Source organism: Erpetoichthys calabaricus, chromosome 6 (assembly GCF_900747795.2).
Source record: "Erpetoichthys calabaricus chromosome 6, fErpCal1.3, whole genome shotgun sequence".
Lineage (NCBI taxonomy): Eukaryota > Metazoa > Chordata > Cladistia > Polypteriformes > Polypteridae > Erpetoichthys > Erpetoichthys calabaricus.
In genome coordinates, this window is record NC_041399.2 from 139026382 (window position 1) to 139051266 (window position 24885).

At 39.6% G+C, this 24885-nt stretch overlaps 1 protein-coding gene across 4 annotated transcripts in view; it reads left to right on the plus strand.

Moving 5' to 3' along the window:
* The window catches only part of fars2 (phenylalanyl-tRNA synthetase 2, mitochondrial), a 742839-nt gene that overhangs the window by 400828 nt on the left and 317126 nt on the right, over positions 1 to 24885 (plus strand). For all 4 annotated transcript variants that reach the window (XM_051929210.1, XM_051929211.1, XM_051929213.1 and 1 more), the window contains one exon: positions 3515 to 3675. In XM_051929210.1, coding sequence (XP_051785170.1) covers positions 3515 to 3675 — 161 coding nt within the window. The remainder of the gene's footprint in view (positions 1 to 3514; positions 3676 to 24885) is intronic.

Below are 24885 nucleotides of genomic sequence, written 5' to 3' on the forward strand. Positions count from 1 at the left end.
ACTGAGCTACAAAAATGGAATGCTTCTTACTTCTATATTTAACTTTTAATATCTGTTGATCATTGGGCTGAAGAGTGATGATATGCTGCATGTTGGTCAGATGTGCATGTAAGAATTTCACTGGACTCTGTACACGTCCCCAGCGACAAGCAGGTTAATTGGCATTTCTAACCTGGCCTGCTGTGAGTGATTGTTAACATTTTTATTTGACATTTGCAATGTACTGACTGCTCGCTCAGCATGGTTTTTGTCTTCTGCATCCAGTGTAACCAGTATAGATAGATAGATAGATACTGTAGACAGATAGATAGACAGATACTTTATTAATCCCAAGGGGAAATTCACAGGTAGCTGCTTCCCATAACCTTTTACTGGCAAAAATGGGTTCATTACACAATTGAATGAATTAACAAGGTTGACAATTATAAGATGATCTAAACAAGTGTGACTGGAGTATTTGTGTGTGTGTCTCTTTTCACATCACTGCAGTGCAGACTAGTTTGCAATCGGTGTTATGCTTATGCCCTCTTTGTTTTGCTGTAGGATAAGGTTCTGGAGACCCACAGCTTAAACATTAAGCAGGTCATGAAAATGGATGAAGTGACTGACCTTGACATGCTTTTATGATGGGCTAAAACTGAATATATGCACATATGTAATAACAATTCTTTAAATATAATACATGTATTCCTGGATCCTAAGAGAATTCTGTGTCAATAGTGCAGTTATTAAAGTCAATCTTTATTAACCTGGAGGCAATTATTTTGGTATATTGCAGCTAGCTTTGTTTAACCCTTTTAGTCTCTGCTCTGTCTCCCTAAAGTTCTTATTTCAGTAGTTTATTATAATAAACTACTGTATAATGTATTAGCACATTTTTAAAATGCATATTGTATTTTTATTTGTTGACTATTTAAGGAAAACACTTTATAAAAGTCCCTGAATCTACTAAGTGGTACACGCTATGAAAATTGGTTAGCTGTAGTGTACAATGTCCTGACGAAAGTTCATTTAATGAGCTGCTGCTTTACAGAGATGGTCAAACAAGTTCTTCCAGGGATCAGCTCCGTTTAGGCAGCTTCCAGGATGCAGTATTTGGTTATGGTTTGTAAACTGTTCAAGGTACTGTAAAATAATTGATACCCATGGGATAGAACAAGTGGGGAAAAAAACGAAGGCTTGCCAAGATTTTGGAGAAAATGAGACTATATACCATTACATTTTAGACTATTTTTGTTAGTGAAAATTTTTCCATGTACTGAGGTAGAAAGCCTCCTTTCAATTTATGTGTTTCACAGTTTTATTTTCTTTCTTCCATTGACTGAGCACATTCATTTTTTTGACAGCTATAACCAGGATGGAGAAAAAAGATGAGATTTTTGAAAATATGTTCAGAAATGCACATATGTATTCAAGATTTTAAGTTTATGAATAATTTAACAAATATAGCTGATTCAGACGACATTTTTGTATTAATAAAGAGATTGTAGTATTTATTATGCGTGCAGTATTTTGCAATGTGTTAAACAGGTTTTAAAAATGTATGGGATTGAATTGATCATGATTGATTATATCATGCCTGTGTCAATATATGTTGCCACAAAATGCTTTTTAAGAATTGGGTATTATTAAAAATAAATGTTTGTTTAGGCAAATCTTTATTTTCAAAGGTTTTTTTAGTAAGACTGTTGCTGAGTTTGTTATTAACTGATTATGATTAGCTTAGCTATTTTTTCTTTGCCCTAAAAAAAAGTGTAGTTCATAGTGTGAACATCTATGCGCGTGCACACACACACACACACGACTATTTCTTTTAGTAATGTTATGCATTCTCATAACTCATAGGTTGATTTGAAGGGGTATACAGTTTTTAAAAAAAACTTGTCCATGCACAGTGACACTAAAACCTCTTTCCCCACTCAGAATGGCACTGCAACCCAGGATGTTACAGTGTCTGGTGAGTCACCATCAGTCACTAATCAGTTACCACCAAAAGTTACAGTTTATGAGCTGGAAAGCTCCTGTGCAAATATGGCATAACAATTCAATGGTCGGTACCAATGTGACTTGACTACTGGACAATACGCTTCTAACATATGGGGTGAATTTCAGCTGAGGTTATAGCCTGTGGCATGTAGAAATTGGGTCATATTGTGCACTTTTTGTTTTTAGGCGTATATAGTACAGTGAAATTCTTTTTTGCACGTGTTAATCAGCATCTAACACATCACCACTCTCTGCTGCCATGATTATTGAGTACAGCTACCTTACCCCAAAATTTTTGATTGACCAAGTTTTGCAATGTTTTGTCATCTTTAAAATGACTATGCAGCAGTAGCAATCCAGGCCGATTTTCTTATAGCCTGAAACCAAGCCTCACATAATACATTTACAACTATTGCTATTTAAACAAATCACCCCAACTCTATTCAAAGAGAGTGGACTTCTCACCTTAATCAGCCTAGAATATAGTGATGGACTGGGGCAGAAAGGTGATATGGCAAAGATGTAATGGGGCAGTGCTTTAAGAAAATAACCGACATTGGCACCTGGAGAGTTACTTCTAGTGCCAGAGTTGGAAAATGGCCACTAGGGATCTTATGCCATATTTGCTTTGTTGAAATGGAGCCAGAAACATAATTAATCTTACTGCAACAAAGTAATGTAGAACTCACAAGGAATCTGCAAGATTCCTGAACTGGCCCACATTAGTATATAGCAGTTGAAGATATCCATGTGGAACAGTTCAGGCATGGTTTAATGTGAAGGATGGCCATTGTAATGCACATTGGTAAGGGGACTGTCCCTACTAATGCCAATATGGGGAAACACTCATGGGTTATATGCCACATGTATTTATATTGAACCTGGAAGTAGTTATTCTGAGGCCACCAAAGTACCAGTAAAGGAGAGGTCACAGGGGACCTAGAAGAAAGCCAGGAAAATTTCCCCAAATCTTTATATGGTAGCAGTGGGCAAATGCTTGCAATCCTGAGGTACCTGTTGAAAATTCAGAAGGATTTCCAAACCCAAAGTGATTCTCGAAGTTCCTTATAGCATGGTATTTTTGATATTTACTATACTATACTATAAGAAATCCTTTTTTTTGGTTTTGTTTTAATCTTTCAGATTTTGCCACATTACTTCCAATTTATTGGGGTTACACAGAGATGATCTATCACTATACACTGCACTGTATTGTCTTCTCTGCTCCTGAAAATGTCAACCATAATTTCTCTGGAGAATTCTCACTTTTTATTTTTCAAGATAATTCTTTTATTTATACTTAAGGTACTTTTTGTTCTTGGTAATTTTCCTGACTCCTGTGCTAACAGGTGAAAGGGTTTATGTTGTTCTTTTTATTTGTGTCTCTGTGGTCTCTGTGCCTGTCCTACTTGTTACCTATTTCCAGAAAAACATACTTTTGACTGTTTGTGGCTGACTGACATCTTCTAAATCTTTTCATAATATTTATAATTCATTAATTTTTTTTTGTTATGTTTTCTATCTGTAGCTGGTGCTCATAACAAGATAGGATGGGCATTTGGCTTGGGACTGGAACGACTTTCAATGATCTTGTATAACATCCCAGATATCCGGCTCTTTTGGAGTGAGGATGAGCGTTTCCTGAAGCAATTCAATGTTCCACATATTGACCAAAAAGTTATCTTTCAGGTAAAACTGTCCAAATTTTAAATGACTTGTTATGGGTACTTCTGCCTAAGGGTTCCAACATCTAATTCTTGTCTCTGGTACCTTTTATTCCCCATGCATTCCAAATGTATTGTGTCTAAGTCAGTGTTCATCTCAAGTTCACACTTGCATAAATGGTAGTGCCCAGTAATGCACTGGCACCCTGTAGAGTTTGCATTTAAGCATTGCACTTGCTGCTTTCTTCTTTGGCTGTAGTTTTAAAGGATTAACTGTTAAAAATCTGAATTGCAGACATGGAATGGAAATCCGCATTTGGTTGTATTATACTACATCTTTTTATTTTGGATCAAAAGATTAATGAGCATGGCGACAGAGAGTTCTGATGTGTTGCATACAAATTAGTGGTACAAGCGAGCGGTGTGCAAGTAAATATCTCACTGTTCTTTGTATGTGTGACAATGATAACACTATGAACCTATAATTATCACATAACTAGATGAGTCACATAGTTTGCATTCATTAATGCGCTTTGTTTGCCAATGTGTATTTTCCAAAAAATATCTAAATATTTTACAGAAAAACTGTAAAATTGTCTTTGGTTGTCTTTACTATATTCAGACTATTTATACTTTGCTTGTGTGTGCAAGAAGAATGGGTGGATTGAATTAGTCACTAGCTTTTATTTAGGTATTGCTAATAATAAATAAAGCATTTTTGGTAAGGGTCCTACTTTAATTTCGGTACCTGTTCTCAGTGGGAGTGTGTGTATATCTACATTTACGATTGTATATATAAAGGTAGCTGAAACACATTTGTTTTAAGAAAAAGAATAACACAATTTATTAATAAGCACAAGCATTATAGAAATAGTATGACTGCTTATGTATTGACATGAAATGTGGCATGTGAACCAAGTGAGACAAACACATTAACACAGAAGAGGCTTCTATTAGTTTGTCTAGAGTTTTTTTTTAATCTTCAAGGTTTTAAAAGCTTTTTCATTTACTGCTTTCTCTTTTAGAACTGTAGCATGCCTTCACAGTCAGCTCACCCCTTCTTGCTCTGATGCACAGCTCTTTGTGATGAAGGGCTTTGTTGATACACTCAAGGCTTTCGTGTTTCTAATTATTGTTTCCAATTTGGATAATAGCTTCTAAAAGCAGATATATCTGACATAGTTATTTTCGAGCTTGTTACACAGTAACATGTAAACAGGAGAAGTAAAATGTCTGCCTGGATGGTTAGCAGCTATTTTGTTTTTTTTGTTTATCATCATAAGAGTAAGCCATTTTAAAAATACAGTACTAAGCCTTTAAAGATATTTTTGATACTGTGTGGAGTGGTTGTGTTGTTGCCTCAGGCTAAGGTGAAGAACCTGAAATGAACTTATTTGTCTTTGCCATGTGGTCCGTAGGTGTATGGAAGGGTAGGTAGATGTGTTAGTGTGTAAAGGGTATATAAGCATAGGAGAGTAATAAAGACCCTTAGGCATTGTCAGTCAGCATCTCCACTCTTTAACTCTCCACAACCTAGCAGGGGTAAAAGAAACCAACCTTTACCAGCAGAGAGTATGATTGAGATACAGCTTCTCCTCTCGCTCACCACAAAGCATCCCATGTTGTGTTTTGACTCATCACTAGTGATGAGCAAACACTACCAAGTTAATTTCACCTTGAGTTCCCCGAAATCACAGAAATGTTCACGATATTCGCCGAACTGGGCGAACTGCATTAAAGTCAATGGGGAAACATTAAACTAGATTTAACTGGATTATTATTGTGCGGTCATCTTTAAAGCATCCCTGAGGGCTGGGGACATCTGCCAACTGTACTGGACTGATTATTTTGGCCAAAAGGTGACCTGAGCTGTGCGGCAGCAGTGCCAACCACTACACCACCGTGCCTCTGTGATATCAAAAAGAAGAAAGTACGCAGTCAGAGACGCGTAATCATAGTTTTTGTCAAAACAAACCAATCAGTGCGGAAATCGTAGTCAAAAGTCAGAAAATTCAAAGTGGCGTATCATGATTGAAGCCACTGGCTCATTCTGTTTTTTGATGTCATATTGAAGGCTGTCCAAACTGTCTGTGCTGATGCTTTGAATTTTTTGTTCTATCAAAAAGACAGAAATGTGTTATAAATAGTAATAAACCTTTTGTTATTATTATTTCATAGAGTCTCCTGTGTTTGAGGTGGGGAGGGGGTGTTGGGCTCATTCAAGGTTTGTTTTCACTCTCGCCGAGCAACGTGTCTAATCATTATGCATGCGTAGGGCTCCTCCTTTTTGTATGTTGACGTAGAAGTCTGAGATTGACCTGCACATTTGGCTCACAGAGTCTGTAATGCAAATGATTAGCATTATATACCCAGAGGGCGATTTCATCAGTTTTGGCTGTTATAGCTCCGGAGGATGTCATACTGGCCTTGCAATGCATTATGCTGTGCTGGTATTTAAAAAAAAAAAATTCTCCTAAACTGGCTGTATTATTAGTAAATAATTCGATGAACAAGGGCATCACTTCAGACTTAACCACTGAGTCCATTTGATTCATTTCACAAAATTTCCCTTCCCCTGGTAACAGCACAGTTAAAAAAAAACAGACATAAAAATATATCTGTAACACTAACAATCAGTTACCTCTGAGGCCTCTGATCAGTGAAAGTGTCTACTCTTGAAGTCCTATTTAACACATCTAACTGAGCACTAACTGAAAAATAATACGTGTTCAGCTGTCCAACTGGAATTAGAGAGAGAGAGAGAGAGAGAGAGAGAGAGAGAGAGAGAGAGAGAGAGAGAGAGAGAGAGAGAGAGAGAGAGAGAGAGAGAGAGAGAGAGAGAGAGAGAGAGAGAGAGAGAGAGAGAGAGAGAGATATCAATTCTGAATCTGACAGGTGCCCGTACAGGCTTTTAAGTAAGCAGAGTGCCGCGCGAGAGTCTTATCACGTGACAAAGCTGCTAAGAAAGGTAAGGAGCAATATGAGGGTAGTCTGTCAGCATTTTTCAGGGGTTTTCCCAGGAACGTCTGTATTCTCTGAGGGTACGAGCAGCCCCCCAGCTTACACCATGGCTTTATTCACATTTTCGTGAATCAAGCAACTCTCCAAACCAGGTTCAAACAGGCGTGACAGGACATCAGCATTAACATGCTTAGAGCCAGGTTGATGCTTGACTGTGAAACTGTAAGGTTGTAAGCTCAAAAACCAGCTCATGAGACGAGAGTTTGTATCTTTTCTGACGGTATAACCATTGAAGTGGAGCATGATCAATTACTAATGTGAAATTTTGACCCCATAAGTAATACCGAAGTGCTTCTACAGCCCATTTAATCACCAAACATTCTTTTTCAATAGTTGAATAATTGCGTTCTCTAGGGAGCAATTGTCTACTCAAATATGTGATAGGGTGCTCTTCTCCATCAAAAACCTGGGACAGGACGGTGCCTACACCAAATGCACTTACGTCCGTCTGTAGGACAAAATCCTTAGAGAAATCGAGAGTATGTAGAAGGGCCTTCCTGCCACTCTGGGAAATTAGGGGGGGGGGGGGGGTGTCTCCCTCAGTCTCACTGGAGAGATCAGGATCAGTATCTAATTGGGGCTCTAGATTTTCCCCGACCGCTACCAGGTCTTCTTCTACTTCTTTTTCTTCCCCCCCACTAAGCTCAACAGGGGATTCGACGACTGGTGCCCGACATTCAGTAATTAGTCTAGGAAAAAGGGCATTCCTTCTGCCTATCAATAATGGCCAGGGGCAGGAGTCCGAAATGGCAGACCAGACTTTAAAGTGACGACCTTTATAAGTCAAAGGAAGAAGCAATGTCTGATAGTCTTTAACATCTCCATGTACACAACGTATTTTTACAGTCTCAGTGTTACTGAGGCATCCATCGTCAAGACAGTCCCGTCTGACAACACAAAGGTCACTGCCTGAGTCCAATAATGCCGAGATCTTGCGGTCCCCCAACTTTACCGAGATCAATAAGCCATCTTTTTTTTCAGATGAATATGGACTACGGGAGCAACAAACCTTGGCCAATCCAATTTCCATCGATTGAGCTGGAGACAGGCGACATTCCTTCGCCAAGTGACCGGGTTGTTCACAAATATCCGCGGCGATGTCCACGGCCTCGGGCACCTCCTGCCTCTCCAGATACAGGCACATCATCAATAATTGCATTCCCTGGAGGCCTTCCTAACAACATCCGATTGTCAGGTCCTGAAGCCTGTCGATGTTTCAGTCTTCAGTCAAAGCGAGGAGAATGCCCTGGGTGCTCCCTCGGAGGTTGTGACACAGCAGACGGGGCACCAAATCTACTGCTTTTTCTCCAAGCGGTCTGAGAACCTTCTAAGCGTCTGGTCTGGTACTGGTTTGATAGACTATGTGCAAGGAGAGTAGTATTGGCAAACTTGATTACATGCAGAAGGTTTCTTTTGGAATATAGATATAGTTATAGATTGGGGTGTTTGTGGACCATCATACCACTTGCAGAAATTTGCTTCTATAATGTGGTGCCTTTACAGGGGATATTTCTGCACCATCACTCTACAAGTCAGTGGATTTTCTTTACCATCTAAAGTCAGTGCAGATGCTTTTGGTAGAGTGTTTTTGCTTTCCTTTCTTACTTTTCTATATTTAGTTGTCAATGTCTTCTGGTTTTGTTTGGTCTTAGAATTGCATTCAAAGTATATTTCTTCTTTTAGTGAGCTTGTGTTTGAGCTTTTAAACCATAACTTGTCGACTATCAAAGTGATTAATTGCTTAAACCAACCAAATCACAAGCAATAGGTGAAGTTTAAGGTGGGGAGATGGAGGGGCACGACCTTCCCCCAAAGGATGCACATGTTGCTAAAATAAATCTCCAATAAGGGGTTGCTTTTTCCTTTTTTTTTTCTTTTAAAGCTACAGCTAATGTAAATACATTAATAATCAACAATATGGTAATGTCGTTTATCCTACTTAAGTATCTCTGTCTTGCACGTTACCTACCGTTAAAACAGAAGCACTCCGCACAACAGAAATTAAGGATTTGTTTACTGTTTCAGATTTTGCTTGAGAGAAGTCACTTCAAATAGTATATTGTGTTACCATATATTCCTCTTTTACATGTCAGATACTGTAGCTGCTCCATTTGGCAAAATAGATCCTCAAGCAACTATTTAAATTACCACAGAATAGCATACATGTGTCACCTATCTTATGCCTGAAAATGCCGTGTATACTAGCAGAGGTGTGGCACTCTCAGCTAACCTTAAACACATGTCACGCATGCCGCTGTGACAAAATATTTAATAAAAAAATGTCTCTTTGATGAAGTATGTAAATAATTAAAAATTCTCTAACTAAACATCTGTTTTCTAAACTCACTTATCCAGAACAGGAATACAGGGAAGCTGGAGATTAGCCCAGCAAGCACAGTGGCAAGGCAGGAACAATTCTGGACAAAGTACCAGCCCATTGTAGGGTAAATGCAAAAATACACACACGTCATTGGTCAATTTAGCACCCTCAACCCTGTATGTGTTTGAAAACAATGTTACAATACCTGAATATCACGCCATGCATACTATCTATGTTTCTATCTTGTTTATAAACAAAAAACACTTTTTCCATAATTTCAAACTTTTACATGTTATTCACACTGAGTACTTTCAGCCAATGAATTATTCAACTGAAGTGTGTCAAGAAATGCTACTGGGGCTCCTTTACACCAACACCAATATGCCTGCATAATGCCTCACTTTGACTGCCAAGTCAGAAGGTTTTCTTTCTTTTTAAGTACCTTGCTTTTTAGTCATTCTGGTATGTGTTCAGAGTATAGTAGTCTTTGTGTATATTTATGTATTTATAGAGCTTCTGTAAAAACTCAAATTTCCCCTGTGGGACAAATAAAGTTCTATCTATTGATCGATCAATTAATCAAGAGAATTAGGTTATATTGCAACTTTGTATAAGGAACAGTTTTTGACAGGTGGATTTGAGTATGATGTATATAAATAGCTGTACAGTTGTGACTTAAAAAAATGCAATTATGTTTTAAGGTTTCTCTGGTCCCCCCAAGTCTAAATGTCAAACTCTGGCCAAGCCCTGCTTTGACATTCCTTAATGGTCAGGCATTTAAAGAGATTCTTTCCTTACTTACTTCCCTTTACAGTAGAGACTCAAGGATAAGTTTAACTATTTAAATGTCTCTCAGTTAAAAAGCTTTTGAGCTGGATAGTTGACTCCTTCACATTTTTTTGCCAGTGTTAGAGTGTCCGTTACATGTAATACTAAAAGTATTCATATCTGTATTTTAAGTTCAACTCTGGAACTTTTCTGCAGTTGATTTTTATCTCAGGAATGTAAATATTTTAACATTTAAAAAAAAAACTTTTTCCCAGAAGAAAAAGAGACAAAAACCTCCCATAACAGTTAAAGGTATTTGGCATGATACTTAACATTGCACAAAAATGTATTACTCTTTACCCATCATTTTTGATGAGCGCATTTCTGAATATGCTGTAGTTGATAAAAAGTGTTGTGTTTACCATTTCCATTGTAATATTTTATATACTGTTAATTTTTTGTTGTGGTATCTGTTCTTCAATAATTTCTTTCACTAACTGTGACTCCTTTCATTCAGCTTCTTCACTAACCTGTTTACTTACTTTTATATAATAATGTATAAATAAGTTTATATTGCATTTTTGGGTTTTGTTCTACCCTTTTTTCATTTTAAACTCACTGGTTCACACAATTGACTTTGTGTTAGATTCTGCTATGGCAGAAAAAGGTGACTCTTCAGTGTAGAAGAAGAATGTTCTCCTCAGCACCATGTATTTTGTGTGTTTAGTAAATTAGAATCTTTATAATAACTATTTTGTAACTTGCCAGTGAGAGACGCTTTGGCTTATGAACTAACAAAAATATGTTATTCCAGGGTTCAGGAGAAATAGTGTCCAGATGAATAAAATGTAAGCTGTTTCTTGTTTTTCCCTTTCTCAGAGTGAATGTTTCAGGGACAAGGTCACAAGGCTGCAGAACTGTACATGTAGTTTATGCAAAGGCGTCTTTCCTGTGCTTAGTTTCCAAAACACAGATAATGCTTAGCTCAACAGACATATTGTTTAACTTTACTGTTTTGATAAGGATGTTCTTTCTGTCTTATTAATCATGAGATGCTGAAGTATAAAAAAACCCCTCCTGGCTTTTGATCAGGGTTCAATTGAGCTTTGCGGCAATAAGTTATACTCTTTTGAATCTCTACTTACTGTGACTCCAAATTAATAAACAGGAGAATTTAGAAACTATTATCTGTCTGCTTTTCAGTGTGCCTTTTTCGTCCACATCAGCCATTACTGATTTTTATGTTTTCTTTAGGAAACATCTTTGTGATTCAGTGGTTTGCACTGCTAGTTAACAGTTCTTGAGTTGCAAGTTTAGATTCTGGCTTAGTCACTGTGTATGTGAAGTCTGCATTTCCCTTCTGGGTCTGTATTAATTTGTAACTGTACCTCAGCTTTCCTACTTTGTCCCAAAGACATACAGGCTTACTTACTCGAAGACTCTAAACTTGCCCAGTATAACTAAACATGGGTTGGAATTTGTGTGTGCCTCGAGATGCACTGGCGTTCCATCAAGAATGGATTTGTTATTTCCCTTCATGGTTCTTGGCCCGTGACCCTGAGTTGAATTATGCAGGTTCAGTAGTTGGATTGATGCTGTCTTTTAAATCCTTATTGCTTTTTTGGAGTACTGGCTTTCTTCCACTTACTTGAACTCTCATGGATTTATTTTGCCTCACCTTTTGAGTATTTTACTCGATTTTGAGAATTTTACTTGATATGAAATAAAAGCATGAAGGATTTTTATGCTGCATAATATTTAATCTAGAGTAACAAGCTGGAGCACTCATGTTTGAAACTCTGGATATGAACTCTTTTGATTGTGGGTACCTTCTAATGCAGGCTGGCTTTTAGCCATTCAGTATTGACTAGGAAACATCAGGAGGACCAATTAAATGATCTTGTTCACAATCCCTTGGGAAAAAAAGTGAGGTTTTGTTCTCTTCTTCCTTTGAAAAAGGGCCTGTAGCTCTCAATCACAGCTTTCGATACCTTCACTGTTCTTTTGTTTCAGTTTCTGTCATTCTGTCTATTCACTGAAAAGGAGGAAATTTCTTTGAAACCATTGAACATGTCTCTTGTATATTATAATATTAAAAAAACAATATATATATATATAGCATTAGAAATATATTTTACCTTTCTTTATTTGTAATATTCTGTTTGCTACAGTTTGTTAATAAGAAATGCCAAAACAGATGAATAAGCAATGTAAACATACTCATTTGATAAAGCTTTTAAAAAGTTTATAGCTTGCCTAGAATATTGACTGTTAAGGAAAAAAGCAAAATCATAAAATCTTATGCCTAAGATTTGTTTTGTAGTATTGCAGGCTCCTTAGTATCTCTTAGGTTCTTTAGATGTACAGTATAACAAGTGTACTGTAGAATTAAGGAAAATCATTAAGATTTCATGGCACTGCTAAGCAACTTTATTATGAAAGGTTAAGTAAAACATAATAAATTTATTTTCTTACCTGAAATAAAAAATTATTAATAAATGAAGCATTTAACAGGCACTTTATAACAGTTATGTGCCATGCCATTTTCTAACTTGCTTAATCCAGGCCCGCAGTGGAGGTTTGGGGGGATTTTGGAGTATATCTGTCCTAGCATAGGGTGCAAGGCTGGAAAAAAACCTGCGCCAGTTCATGGCAGGACAAAAACACACACACACACACACACACACACACACACACACACACACACACACACACACACACACACATGCACATGCATACACACTCACACCAAAAACAAACCAAATGAATTGAGGAATAAAACTTATAAGTGCATCCGGAAACACAGCTAGGGCCTCTTCATACTTAATGGCAGTTTGTTTAGAAAGTGACAGGGTCACAGTGAGCTTCGTTTAGAGGACTGTTTTCTTAGGGGTCAATCATCTCAATTTGCAATGAAGCACCACTGACCCACGAACAGACTTTCTGTGCTTCCATAGAGAATTCTGTGAAACTTTGTGCTGCAAATGTGTTTCCAATGAAAAGTAGGAACTAATTTTCCAAGGCTGAAGTCTTTAAATCAAGTTTTAAAAGTTTCAGTCAATTTCCCAGCATAATTCTGATGGTAAGGTTTTCCTTTTGTTTGTGTCAATTAAGTTTTGGGAATTGGTGCCATGGTGCCCGCCCATGTCATATTTACATACAGTTTTCTCTGGAAAAAAACGCACTGCTAGCATGAGGTCACATTTTTTTGTGTTTCTAATCTGGAACTTGACATTTAGGTCAGTGAGGTGGGATGTTATATCAAACAAATAAGCAATCGCCATTGTCTTTTTCTTTCTGCATGAAACCCACAAACTGGTTAGCTTTGCATTGTTCTGTCCAATCAGAAAATTTACCATTTCTTTCTTAGTGACCCAAAAATGTTCCAATACCTTGCCTGTGCTGAGCCATCTAACATTATTGTGGAGAAATAAATCATCAGATGTTGCACTAACGTCTGCCTAGAATGTGCTCAGTAAACGATGCTGCAGTGTAGATGAGGCTTTCAAATATTAGATGTCTTTCATCACTGTTGCCATAACTTCTGATGACTTTTCTCCTGGACTGGAACGCAAAAGTGCCTGGTGGATTATGCAGTAATAGAATATCAGGTCTGGATGATGATCTTTCATGTGTTTCACAAATCCCTTCTGTTTTCCTGTCATGGATGTTGCTCCATCATTAGCTATTGACAATACATGCGTCAGGTCTTTCTCTCTCTCACTCGACATGTACATTTTTGCTTCATAAATATCTTCTCATTTTGTGTAGCCATAAAGAGTTTTCAGACCAAAGACATCCACACAAAACTTTTTTCATAAAATCTAATAAAGACAATCTTGCATTGTCAGTGATGTCTGTTGATTCATCCCAAGTTAACAAAATTAATTTTCCCTTTTTAATAGCATAACTAAGTCTCTAAAGTAAATCTGCTCAAGTATTTCAGTTTGTCTTGCTACACTGGAACCTGACCAAGATGTTTGATTTATTTTTCTCTGGCGTTGCATCTTTTTGTTTTCCATCAAACATAGCTTGTGTCACTTCATTCATGCATTCTTTAACTATTTATGTACCAAAGAAAGGTTTCTTATGCTCACTTAAGACCAACATAACTCTTAGCAAGGCTTCTATTGCACACTCATGCCGAGTCATTGTCTCTCTATTATAAAAAAAAAAAAAATCTTGCAACGATACGAGACTTTTTTCCTGCAACGAGACGTGATTTTTAGCGGAGTGATCTTTTGAAGAGAGGCAGAGAGACACTTTCACGTCCCACGAAACAGTCAAGTCACGTCATACTTGCAACCTTTGGAAGCAAGTCCCCTGATACACATGCAGAGCAGGTTAGAGATAATTGAAGTGGAAAAATTTGAAAGTCTCACAAAAACATTGCATTAGTGCAAACAAATGAAAAATATTACTCAGTGAAATAAAAGAACAGCGAAAAGAGATCGAATAGTGTTTGAGGATGTCTGGGAGAGAAGAGAGACAAGGCAGTGAGACAAAAGGACAGTTGCTGTACAGGCTTTTAAATGTTCGATGCACCGCACAAAAGGCAGATCACGCAGCACGGCAGCAGCAGCAAGCCAGCAGCTGATCGAGTAAAGACGAGGTTAAAAAAAAAAAAAAAAACTGTTATTTGATTCTCATTGTATCACCGTTCAAGAGGGGTTTTGGGGGAGTGACCACATCTCCTTGGGGTGCATTCAGCCCCCCTCTTCACAACGGCGCATAGCGCTGGCGAGAGGAAAAGGGGTTGGCAAGCAAAGCGAGCAGGGTCAAAGACCCCCAGTCTTAATAATTATTCTCCTTGTAGTGTGATATGATGACTTCAGCTGATTTAATTTTGTGATTTTTTTTTTTTTTTTTTTTTTTTTTTTTTTTACTTCAGTGCATTGGTAATAGTTCTTCTAAAAATGAGTGCATTTAGTTTTTGTCATAGTGGCTTAAATGTCCAGTTTTCATTATCAACATTCTATTTCTTTATGCTGAACATTTTTGAACACGTCATTTTTATTTTTTTTTTGCTGAGTTTTCACCGTTGTCAATTTGTGAGAATATTCTTTCAGTAGCCTGCAGAACAGTGAAGTTGGATGTTTAAGGTGGAGCTTAATGATTTGATTTGATGCTGTCTGAAGTGGCAGACAGAGCGTTAAACACAGAGCGTCACATCTTCTGTGACTGATCCAGATACACGAGCACCAGTACCTAGTCCTTTGAAGACAGTTTAGATAGCACTATTTTTTTCTCTATGCTAACAACAAATAATCAAAGTAACTGATTTTTTTGTTTTGTTCACGGTTTGAATGAAATTGCGTTTTGGTCCAGATTGAACTGGAGTTTACCTATTGATTCCTGTTTAGTGAAGAAACTTGTAAGGTAACTGATATAAGAACATTGTTTCTGGATGAAAAAGTACAGTACAAGGAGGTTGGGGTTCTGTAAGGATAGCTGGACCCATAATGTTTAGTTGCTGTAATCAAGATGGGGTCTAAAATGAAATCTTGAGTTAAGTAACTAAACTGCTAAGCACTATACATTGTCCTTTTGTTTTGGGTGCAGGGATTATCATCCTTATTTCCAGAGTTTTGGTGTTTGAAGACATTTCCATTATCCCTTGTATGTTATGGAGGAAAAGTGCATTAGAGCTATGGAATCTTACTGAATACTGGCCATGTGTGTGCTATTGGTTTTTGTGGATAGGCTTATTCCCAAAGGTAACTGAATGATGCATTACACTTGATCTTCATTGACTATTTACTACTAAAGTTTACTGAGACAGTAGCTCCTTAGTAGTAAAGGAAAGATTCCATGGGGAGTGGGAAATGAAGAATAAAATTGAAAGCAGGGGGAAAGGATAAAAATCAAATGATGTAGGAACTTTAATTTTGAATGAAAACCTGATTTCCATGTAATAAGAATAGAATTATTCCTATAGTAGGAGTGGGCCCTAACAGGTCCCCTCCTTGTAGCCCTGTACTTTATTTAAAATAAAGTATATAATTTGTACTGTTTGCTGATGATTTTGAATGATTACAAGATCTGCCATTTTACTATGTTTTTCTATGTATGGCCGATAAGCTTAATAAAACGTCTCTGAACAACTCCTACCCTTGGGCTAACCATCCATCTTATAACAAAAAGAAATTATTTAAAATAGTTGCTTCTCTCCCTGCAAAGTGCTCTGCTATAGACTCATGTAATATCATTAAATCCTAGTTTAATGAATAAAATAAATGTCAACTTTCACTCCTCCTGAATATATATTTTCTATATTAATTTTGCCATTGCTGTGAGAATTGAACATTTGAGATTATTGAAACATTTTTATTATGGAGATATTTGATTTCATTAATTATCTCTGGTGCCAAAAGGATGTAAAATTTAAGCAAAGGAAGGTTTCATCTGAAAAATTCCACAGTTGACAGTATAGTATATTTGAATATTTATGTAGATGGGATGTGAAACTTTATATAGCATAGAATTGTGTTTATGATTGTTTTTCTGGATGTTTTATTCAATAGTTATAAAGGCAATGAAAAGGATTTTTTTTAATTTAGCTGTAAAATTAAGTAAACATATCTCTCTCTCTCTCTCTCTCTCTCTCTATATATATATATATATATATATATATATATATATATATATATACAGTAATCCCTCGCTATATCGCGCTTCGCCTTTCGTGGCTTCACTCCATCACGGATGTTATATGTAAGCATATTTAAATATATATCGCAGATTTTTCGCTGCTTCGCGGGTTTCTGCGGACAATGGGTCTTTTAATTTCTGGTACATGCTTCCTCAGTAGGTTTGCCCAGTTGATTTCATACAAGGGACGCTATTGGCAGATGGCTGAGAAGCTACCCAGCTTACTTTTCTCTTTCTCTTGCGCTGACTTTCTCTGATCCTGACGTAGGGGGATTGAGCAGGGGGGCTGTTCGCACACCTAGACGATACGGACGCTCGTCTAAAAATGCTGAAAGATTATCTTCACGTTGCTATCTTTTGTGCAGCTGCTTCCTGAAACGACATGCTGCACGGTGCTTCGAATACTTAAAAGCTCGAAGGGCATGTATTGATTTGTGCTTGAAAAACAAACTCTGTCTCTCTCTCTCTCTCTTTGTCTGCTCCTGACGGAGGGGGTGTGAGTTGCCGCCTTCAACAGCTTTGTGCCGTGGTGCTTCGCATACTTAAGCCAAACAGCCCTATTGATTTGTTTACTTTTCTCTCTATCTCTGTGACAATCACTGCTCCTGACACGCACTCCTTTGAAGAGGAAGATATGTTTGCATTCTTTTAATTGTGAGACAGAACTGTCATTTCTGTCTTGTCATGGAGCACAGTTTAAACTTTTGAAAAAGAGACAAATGTTTGTTTGCAGTGTTTGAATAACATTCCTGTCTCTCTACAAACTCCTGTGTTTCTGCTCAATTCTGTGACCCAAGCATGACAATATAAAAATAACCATATAAACATATGGTTTCTACTTCGCGGATTTTCTTATTTCGCGGGTGGCTCTGGAACGCAACCCCCGCGATGGAGGAGGGATTACTGTATATATGGAAGCGAAGGTTTGTGATACGGTTTGCATATTTGTAGCTGGAGATCCACAAAGGGAGAAAATGAATCACATATGATAAAGTAGTTTTTATTCCTGAGCTTTCAGCTGTCATCATAATAGGATAATGATTAGACATACAAGAATCAAAGGCAATATATAGCAAAATAAGGCAGGGGGAGCAGGTAATGAGGTGGGGTTGGAAGGGGTATTGGTTGTAAAGTTTTATTTATTAGGAGGATGTTCAAGTTTGCATATGCTGGGTTTATGTCCAAATGTCTGTTAATAGTGTTTTCGTTTGATAGCCAAGATTCAGCCAGCTCTTTGGCACTTTTAGTACTGGCCTTAAATCTTACTTGTGCATTTTCCCAGTTAAATGTATGTCCGGTTGATTTTGTATGCGTATAAATCGGTGATCGTGAGTCCTTCCTGCAGACGGCGTTGCACTGCTCCTGTATACGTGTTGCGATTCTTTTTGACGTTTGTCCTATGTATACTGCTGGGAAAGAACTACATGGAATGCTATTGACTGCGTTTCATGTTTCTGCTGCCGATTTCTTGTTTTTGGCATTAAAAAGGACAGTGTGTAGATTGTTCGAAGGCTTGTGTGCTATTCTGATGCCTGATTTGGACAGGATACGTGCTGCACCTTCTGACACTCTGTGATGATAAGGAAGTGTGTGCCAGGTGGGATGAGGTGTCAGATTGGAGTCAATTGTTTGCTAGGTTCTCTGGCATCTCCTGTGTAGGCATTGTTTAATGAATGTCTTGGGGTATCCTTTTGAAGTGAAGAGATGGAAAAGATAGCGTCTTTCATTTGTTTTTGTCTCCTTCCTATTACAATGGGTGTGAACTCTTCTGAATAAAGTTTTAATACAGGTCTGTTTATGAGATGCTGGGTGATTACTGGCGAAGTGTGATATCTTGTCTGAATAGCATTCTTTACAGTAAACACTTGTATTCAGGGCGGCATCGTTACTTCTTTCAATAGAGATGCCCAGGAAATTGATGCGTCGGTTTGTTTCTTTTTCCATGGTGAATTGGATTGCAGGGAATATTGTGTTGATGTGGTTGTAGAACTCGTTCAGCTGGCCATTATATATATATATATATATAATAAATATACACGCTGTATACATTGTGTGTGTGTGTGTGTGTGTGTGTGTGTGTGTATACACGTGGACACAGACAGGTTCCAGGACACAACTCCAAAAGCACATGCTTTATTTTCCTTTTTCTTGCAGAACACAGCACCCTATAGCTCACAACTACTGCTTAGTCCCTTCTCTTCTTCTCTCTTTTCTTTTCCTCTCTCTATCCTTCTCTCTTTCTTCCTTTTCTTCTGCCACCTCTAGTCCTCTCCCAGCAAGCATTGTCCTCCACCTCCCGACTGTGGCTCCTTGAATGGAGTGAGGCAGCATCTTTGATACTGCACCCGGAACTGCTCCGGGTGTTCTACGGCAATCGTCCTGCAGCACTTCCTTTCATGTTTCAATGTGTACTGACGAGTCCATAAGCGCTGATAACTCTGTAGTGCTGCCTACCAGGATACATGGTTTTGTTCTATCCAAAGAAGCATTTCTTGGGATTAATCCAAGGTCCAGCCTCACCAAGTGTCCATAATACCGCTCTGACCTGCTGTAGGTGTTCCATCCATGTGCTGGAATAAATGACCATGTCATCCTGGTGGTAGGCAGCACTACAGAGTTATGAGCACTTTATGCACCAGACGCTGGAAAGTCACAGGAGCCCTGTATAACAAAAATGTAAGGATATGATACTGCCAGTGACCACTAGGGGTGCTAAATGCAGTCTTAGTCTTTGCAGAGTCCATTAAAGAAAACTGTTAGTACCCCTTTGTCATGTCAAGAGTGGTCAAATATTTATCCTGTCCTAGCTTCTCGAGGAGGTTGTCCAATCGTGGCATTGGATAAGCATCAAACTGGGGGACCTGATTAAGTTGACGAAAGTCATTGCAAAACTTCCAACTCCCCTCAGACTTACTGTCCAAAACGATGGGACAGGACCAGGGACTATGACTTTCCTCTATCACTCCTAGTTTCAGCATGCGCTTGATCTCAAGCTCCACTTCAGTTCTTTTTACCTCAGGAAGGTGATATGGGCATTCTCGAACTATAACCTCAGATTCTGTCACAATATTGTGCGCAATCAGAGAGGTCCTTCCAGGTGTTTCACTGACTACCTCTGGGACAGACAGGATAACTGCTTCCAGCTCCCGTCTTTGTCTGGGACTTAAATCCGCACCAAAGTTAGGATTATTGTTGAGCAAAGATTGAGTAGGGTTGACCGGAGGAGGGATCAGGATCCCTGTCATTCCGCGGCTTCAGCAGATTTACATGATAGATCTGCTTGCTCGGCCGACAATTGGGTTGTCTTACCAAATTATCGACGAGTCCTTTCCTTTCCTTAACTTTATAAGGACCTTGCCAGTGGGCTAGTAATTTTGAGTGGGGAGGTAGGAACCAGAACCATGACCTGATCTCTCGGGCAGAATTCCAGAAGAGACGTGCCTCAGTCGTAATATCGGGCCTGTGCTGTTTGTTCCTCTTCCATATGACTTTTGAGTAAGGGATGAATCTTTCCAAATCTATTGCGTAATATATTTTGATATATTGGTAGAGGGAAGAGCCTCTTCTTCCGTTCCTTCTTTTAAAATATCAAATATGCCCCGGGTTTGACATCTGTATAATAATTCGAAAAGGGAGAAGTCCTTAGAGGCTTGATTGACTTCCTGATATTTAAAAAGGATGAGGAGGAGGAGCTGATTCCAGTTCCTTCCATCCTAGGGTTCTAGGGGTCCTACTAAATCGACCCCAATCCTTTCAAATGGGACATCAATCAGGGAATAAGAGGAGCACGGTCCCTCTTAAGAATTTGTCGCAATCGACAATTCGGGCAGGATGTGCAAAAGCGACGAACCTCCTCATTAATTCCTGGCCAATAAAATCAAAGCGTAATCCGCTCCAAAGTTTTATCGGTGCCCAAATGGCCTCCTAGGAGGTGGGGGTGTGCTAACTCACAGACCTGCCACCAGTAAGTCAGTGAAATCAATAACAAATTCCGTACCTCCCCCTCATGCTCTACTGCCGATACAAAAGGTTGTTTTCTAAGACAAAGTGAGGACCCTGTGGCATGGACTGATGAGTGCATTGGCCATTGACAAGAACGACTGCATTTTTTGCAAATTTAAGGGAATCGTTATTCCACTGTTCCCTTTTAAAAGAAGCTGATGTCTCTCTAAACTGATACTGTAACATGGAGAGAGGGTCAGGGCTGACCTCAAGGGGCATGGTTTCTTCCTGTGTCACTGCAGCGATGGCTGATGACATTTCTGCCTGTAACGGCCCAGGAATTGCCACATCACATTGAGTGGATACCACTTCTCTCTCCGGCGGCTGGTTACATGGTGTGGAGGCAGCTTGAGACGAATCATAATAATAATAATAAATTTTATTTATATTGCACTTTATATTTTAGCAATCCCAAAGTGCTACAGAGTAAAAATAGAATAATAAAATAAAAAAGAACAGAAGAGTCTATAAAATACTTTAACAAAATGACTTTCTAAAAAGATGAGTTTTTAGGTTTCGCTTAAAGGCCTCAGTCGACTGTGGGGCTCTCAGGTAATCAGGGAGGGCATTCCACAGCCTCGGCGCCACCGATGAAAACGCCCTGTCACCCATGCTGCTGAGCTTAGTTCTGGGGACTTGAAGAGTGTTAGTGAGTACAGAGTGGAGGGAACGTAAGGAGTTATGGGGGGTAAGGAGTTCCTGTAGATAAAGAGGGGCATGTCCATAAATGCACTGATGGGTAAGAAGGGAGACCTTGTACTCTATTCTGAATGAAACAGGGAGCCAGTGAAGGGTTTTCAGGATTGGGGTGATGTGATCATACTTTCGCACCCTCATCAGGATCCTGGCAGCGCTGTTCTGAATATACTGGAGTCTCTGGATACTCTTGCCAGGAATCCCAATGAGGAGTGCATTACAGTAATCCAGCCTGGAAGAGACAAAGGCATGGACGAGCTTCTCTGCATCTGCCAGGGTGAGTAATGGGCGGAGTTTGGCGATGTTCTTGAGATGGTAAAAAGATGACTTACAGAGATATTTGATGTGGGTGTCAAAAGTAAGTTGGGAGTCCATTCTAACACCCAAATTAGTAACAGATGTGGAAAGAGGAATATTTTGGCCAGAGAAAGTAATACTGGTGATGATAGAAGAGCGAAGATGATGTGATGTACCAACTAAGATGGCTTCTGTTTTGGATCTGTTCAACTGAAGAAAATTGAGCCTCATCCATGCCTCTATCTCCTCCAGGCAGGTAGACAATGTAGATGTTGGCAGTGGAGCAGTAGAGGAGGTGGGAGTAGTCCTGAGGTAAAGCTGAGTGTCATCGGCATAGCAATGGAACGATAAACCATGTCTGCCAATGACAGTTCCAAGGGGGAGCATGTAGATAGTATAAAGGATAGGGCCCAGCACAGAGCCCTGTGGAACACCACAGGCGACGTTGTGGGTGTGGGACTTTGCGCTGCCAAGGGCGACATGCTCAGTTCTGCCAGTCAGGTATGATGTAAACCAATTTAGAACAATTCCTGAGAGTCCAATAGTGTATTGCAGGCGGTGAAGAAGGATGTTATGGTCTATTGTGTCAAAAGCAGCTGTCAGGTCAAGGAGGATAAGTAGTGAAGGTGAACCAGTATCTGCCGTCATCAGAAGATCATTGGTGACCCTGACCAGGGCTGTTTTGGTGCTATGGCCAGGGCGAAAACCAGACTGAAACTTTTCAAACAGATTGTTCAGTTTGAGATGATCGTGAAGTTGTGCTGCAACTATTTTTTCCAGAACTTTGGAGAGAAATGGAAGATTGGAGATGGGCCTATAATTGGAGAGAACTTCAGGATCCAAGGTGGATTTTTTTAGTAGAGGTCTGATGACAGCAGTTTTTAGTGCAGAAGGAATATGGCCAGCCAGGAGGGACTGATTTATTATCCTGGTGATAAGTGGAGAGATGGCAGAAATGTTGGCCCTCAGCAAGGGTGAGGGGAAAGGGTCCAGGGAACTAGTAGACGGTTTCATTTTCCTGATGACATCCTCCACCTCTTCCCGTGTGGCAAAAGAGAAAGAGCAAAGAGGATGGACGGTCTCAGACAATGAGTCAACAGTTGGGAAGGGCAAGATATCCTTGGTAGAGAGGTGTAAACGGATATTATCAACTTTTTGTTTAAAAAAGTTGATATACATGTTGCATCTGTCATCAGTGGTCTCAGAATGGGCAGGTAAAGGAGGTTTGACAAGATGATTTATGGTTGAAAAAAGTTTTTTAGGGTTGCTGGAGCCATTTCTGATGATGGTGGAATAAAACTTGGACCGTGCAACCTTCAGAGCTTCTGCATACGCTCTCATGTGTTCTCTGTAAGCCTGTTTATGGACAGTCAGCCCAGAGGCCTTGAGCCGGCGCTCAAGGACACGCCCAGCCGCCTTCATTTTTCGCAGCTCGCAGGTATACCAAGGTGCTGAGCACGAGAATGAGACGGACCTAGATGTTAAAGGGGCGTGGAAATCCAGGAGACTGCTCAGGGACTGGTTGTAAAAATCCACAAGGTCAGCAACAGAGAGGGAGCTGATAAAGTCAGAGGAGAGAAATGTAAGGTCCAAGGCCAAGGCATCCACATTGATATTCTTCAGATTTCTGAAGTAGATCTGTCGTTTTGGTTTGATACGGGAGGAGAAAAAGGGCAGCTCCAATGACACAACTTTGTGGTCTGAAATACCAAGATCAAATACCTGTAGATTCCTGATTGGGGCACAGTTTGAAATGACCAAGTCAAGAGTGTGACCCCTAGAATGTGTGGGAACATCAACATGTTGTTGTAGGTTGAGAGAATCTAGCAGCTCAAGGAAATCAGCAGTGAGATAACCTGTGGGATTGTCAACATGAATATTTATATCTCCTAAGATTATGATGTTGGCAGAAGTAGTACAGAGTGTTGTGAGAAGATCAGTAATTTCCGGAATAAAGGCAGAATTGGGTTTTGGAGGTCGATAGATAAGGAGAACAGTCAGGGGAAACGGGGGCTTACATTTAAATGCAAGGCACTCACAGGAAGATATTGCAGGTATCGAGATAGGGGACAACCCCAGGTCCTGACGGTGGATAACAGCTATTCCACCACCACGCCCAGTGCTGCGAGCTGCCTCCAAGTAACTGTAGCCAAGTGGACAGGCTTCATTTAAGGCAGAGTAAACCTCTGACTGGTGCCAGGTTTCTGTCAGACACATGAAGTCAAGTCCTTTTTCCCTGATGTGTTCTTCAATCAGTATGGATTTATTGCTGATAGATTGAGAGTTAAATAGTTCAAATTTAACCAATGACTGTGAAGTAAATCTCTGTACAGGACGCAGAACATTAAAATCCACTCCACGCAGCTTAGAATTCATTCCACAAAATAAATCCAGCCAGGGATGTGAAGACCTCGCGATATTTCGTGAATCATCTCCATCAACAACCAGGCCCAGATTTGACTTAGGAGTGGAATGTGTCAAACCACCTTTATTCTTAGACCAGTCTCGCCCCAATATCACCGGGAACGGTGGATTCGGAAGGACCACTACAGCTAATTTTTTTAGCGTTCCTTCGCAACTGATGACACAGGTGGCAGACCTGTACCAGCGGGCTTCTCAGTGGATGCAGGTTAGACTAGTCTTAACTTTTAGACACTGTTGCGGTAGCAAATATCGGCAAGCTACAATGGAAATGTTGCTGGTGGAGTCGAATAAGGCCTCAGTTTTAAACACATTTACAATCACCACTCCTGTATGTGGAATCGCCAGAGGATTTGTAAGTGTTCACCACCCTTCCTTCCCCCTCCATCTACATTCCTGCTCATTCCTGAGTGGGTTGCTCGCACGTGGATTTGGGGACCTCAGCACAGGCTCCTGTTCGTAGTAGTGGAATCGAAAATTTGGGACATAGTACATCTGGGTTTAGACTAAGGGACAGTTTTGCCCTCCCAAATTGCAAGGCCATCCGAGATGTTTCTATAAGCTTCAAGAGCTCTGTCATGTTTTGAAAATGTTGTCCCCAGACAGGCTGGGTGAAGTTTTCTGAAAGGCTATTTAAGAATATGTAGTAGGCAACCCGCTCCACTATTTGCAGGGCAGTATTTTCATCTGGCCTTCATCTGTCAAGCTTGGGTCACAAAGTTGCACAGGAGAGTTCCGCAGGTTTTCCAAGGAGTAGAAATTTTATTGCTGTTCTACCAGTTACAAACAGAAGTCTTTTACAGAGGCGATCCGGCGTCACAAGGAATAGCTGTCAAACTTGACACATCGGCCCGACTCCAGCTCAAAAGAACACAAAGTCTTCTTCATCAAGGGTATCCAGCGGGCTGGTAACAGTGGCCAGAGTGAAGGGAGTCTGGGGGAAGAGAGACAGGAGAGTGAGAGACTTCAGGATGGCTGAGGCTCGATCTGTTAAGTGTTCATAACCCCGTGCAAGGAGCACGTTGCACGGCCAAGCTGACAGCTGCTCCTGCAAAGAGG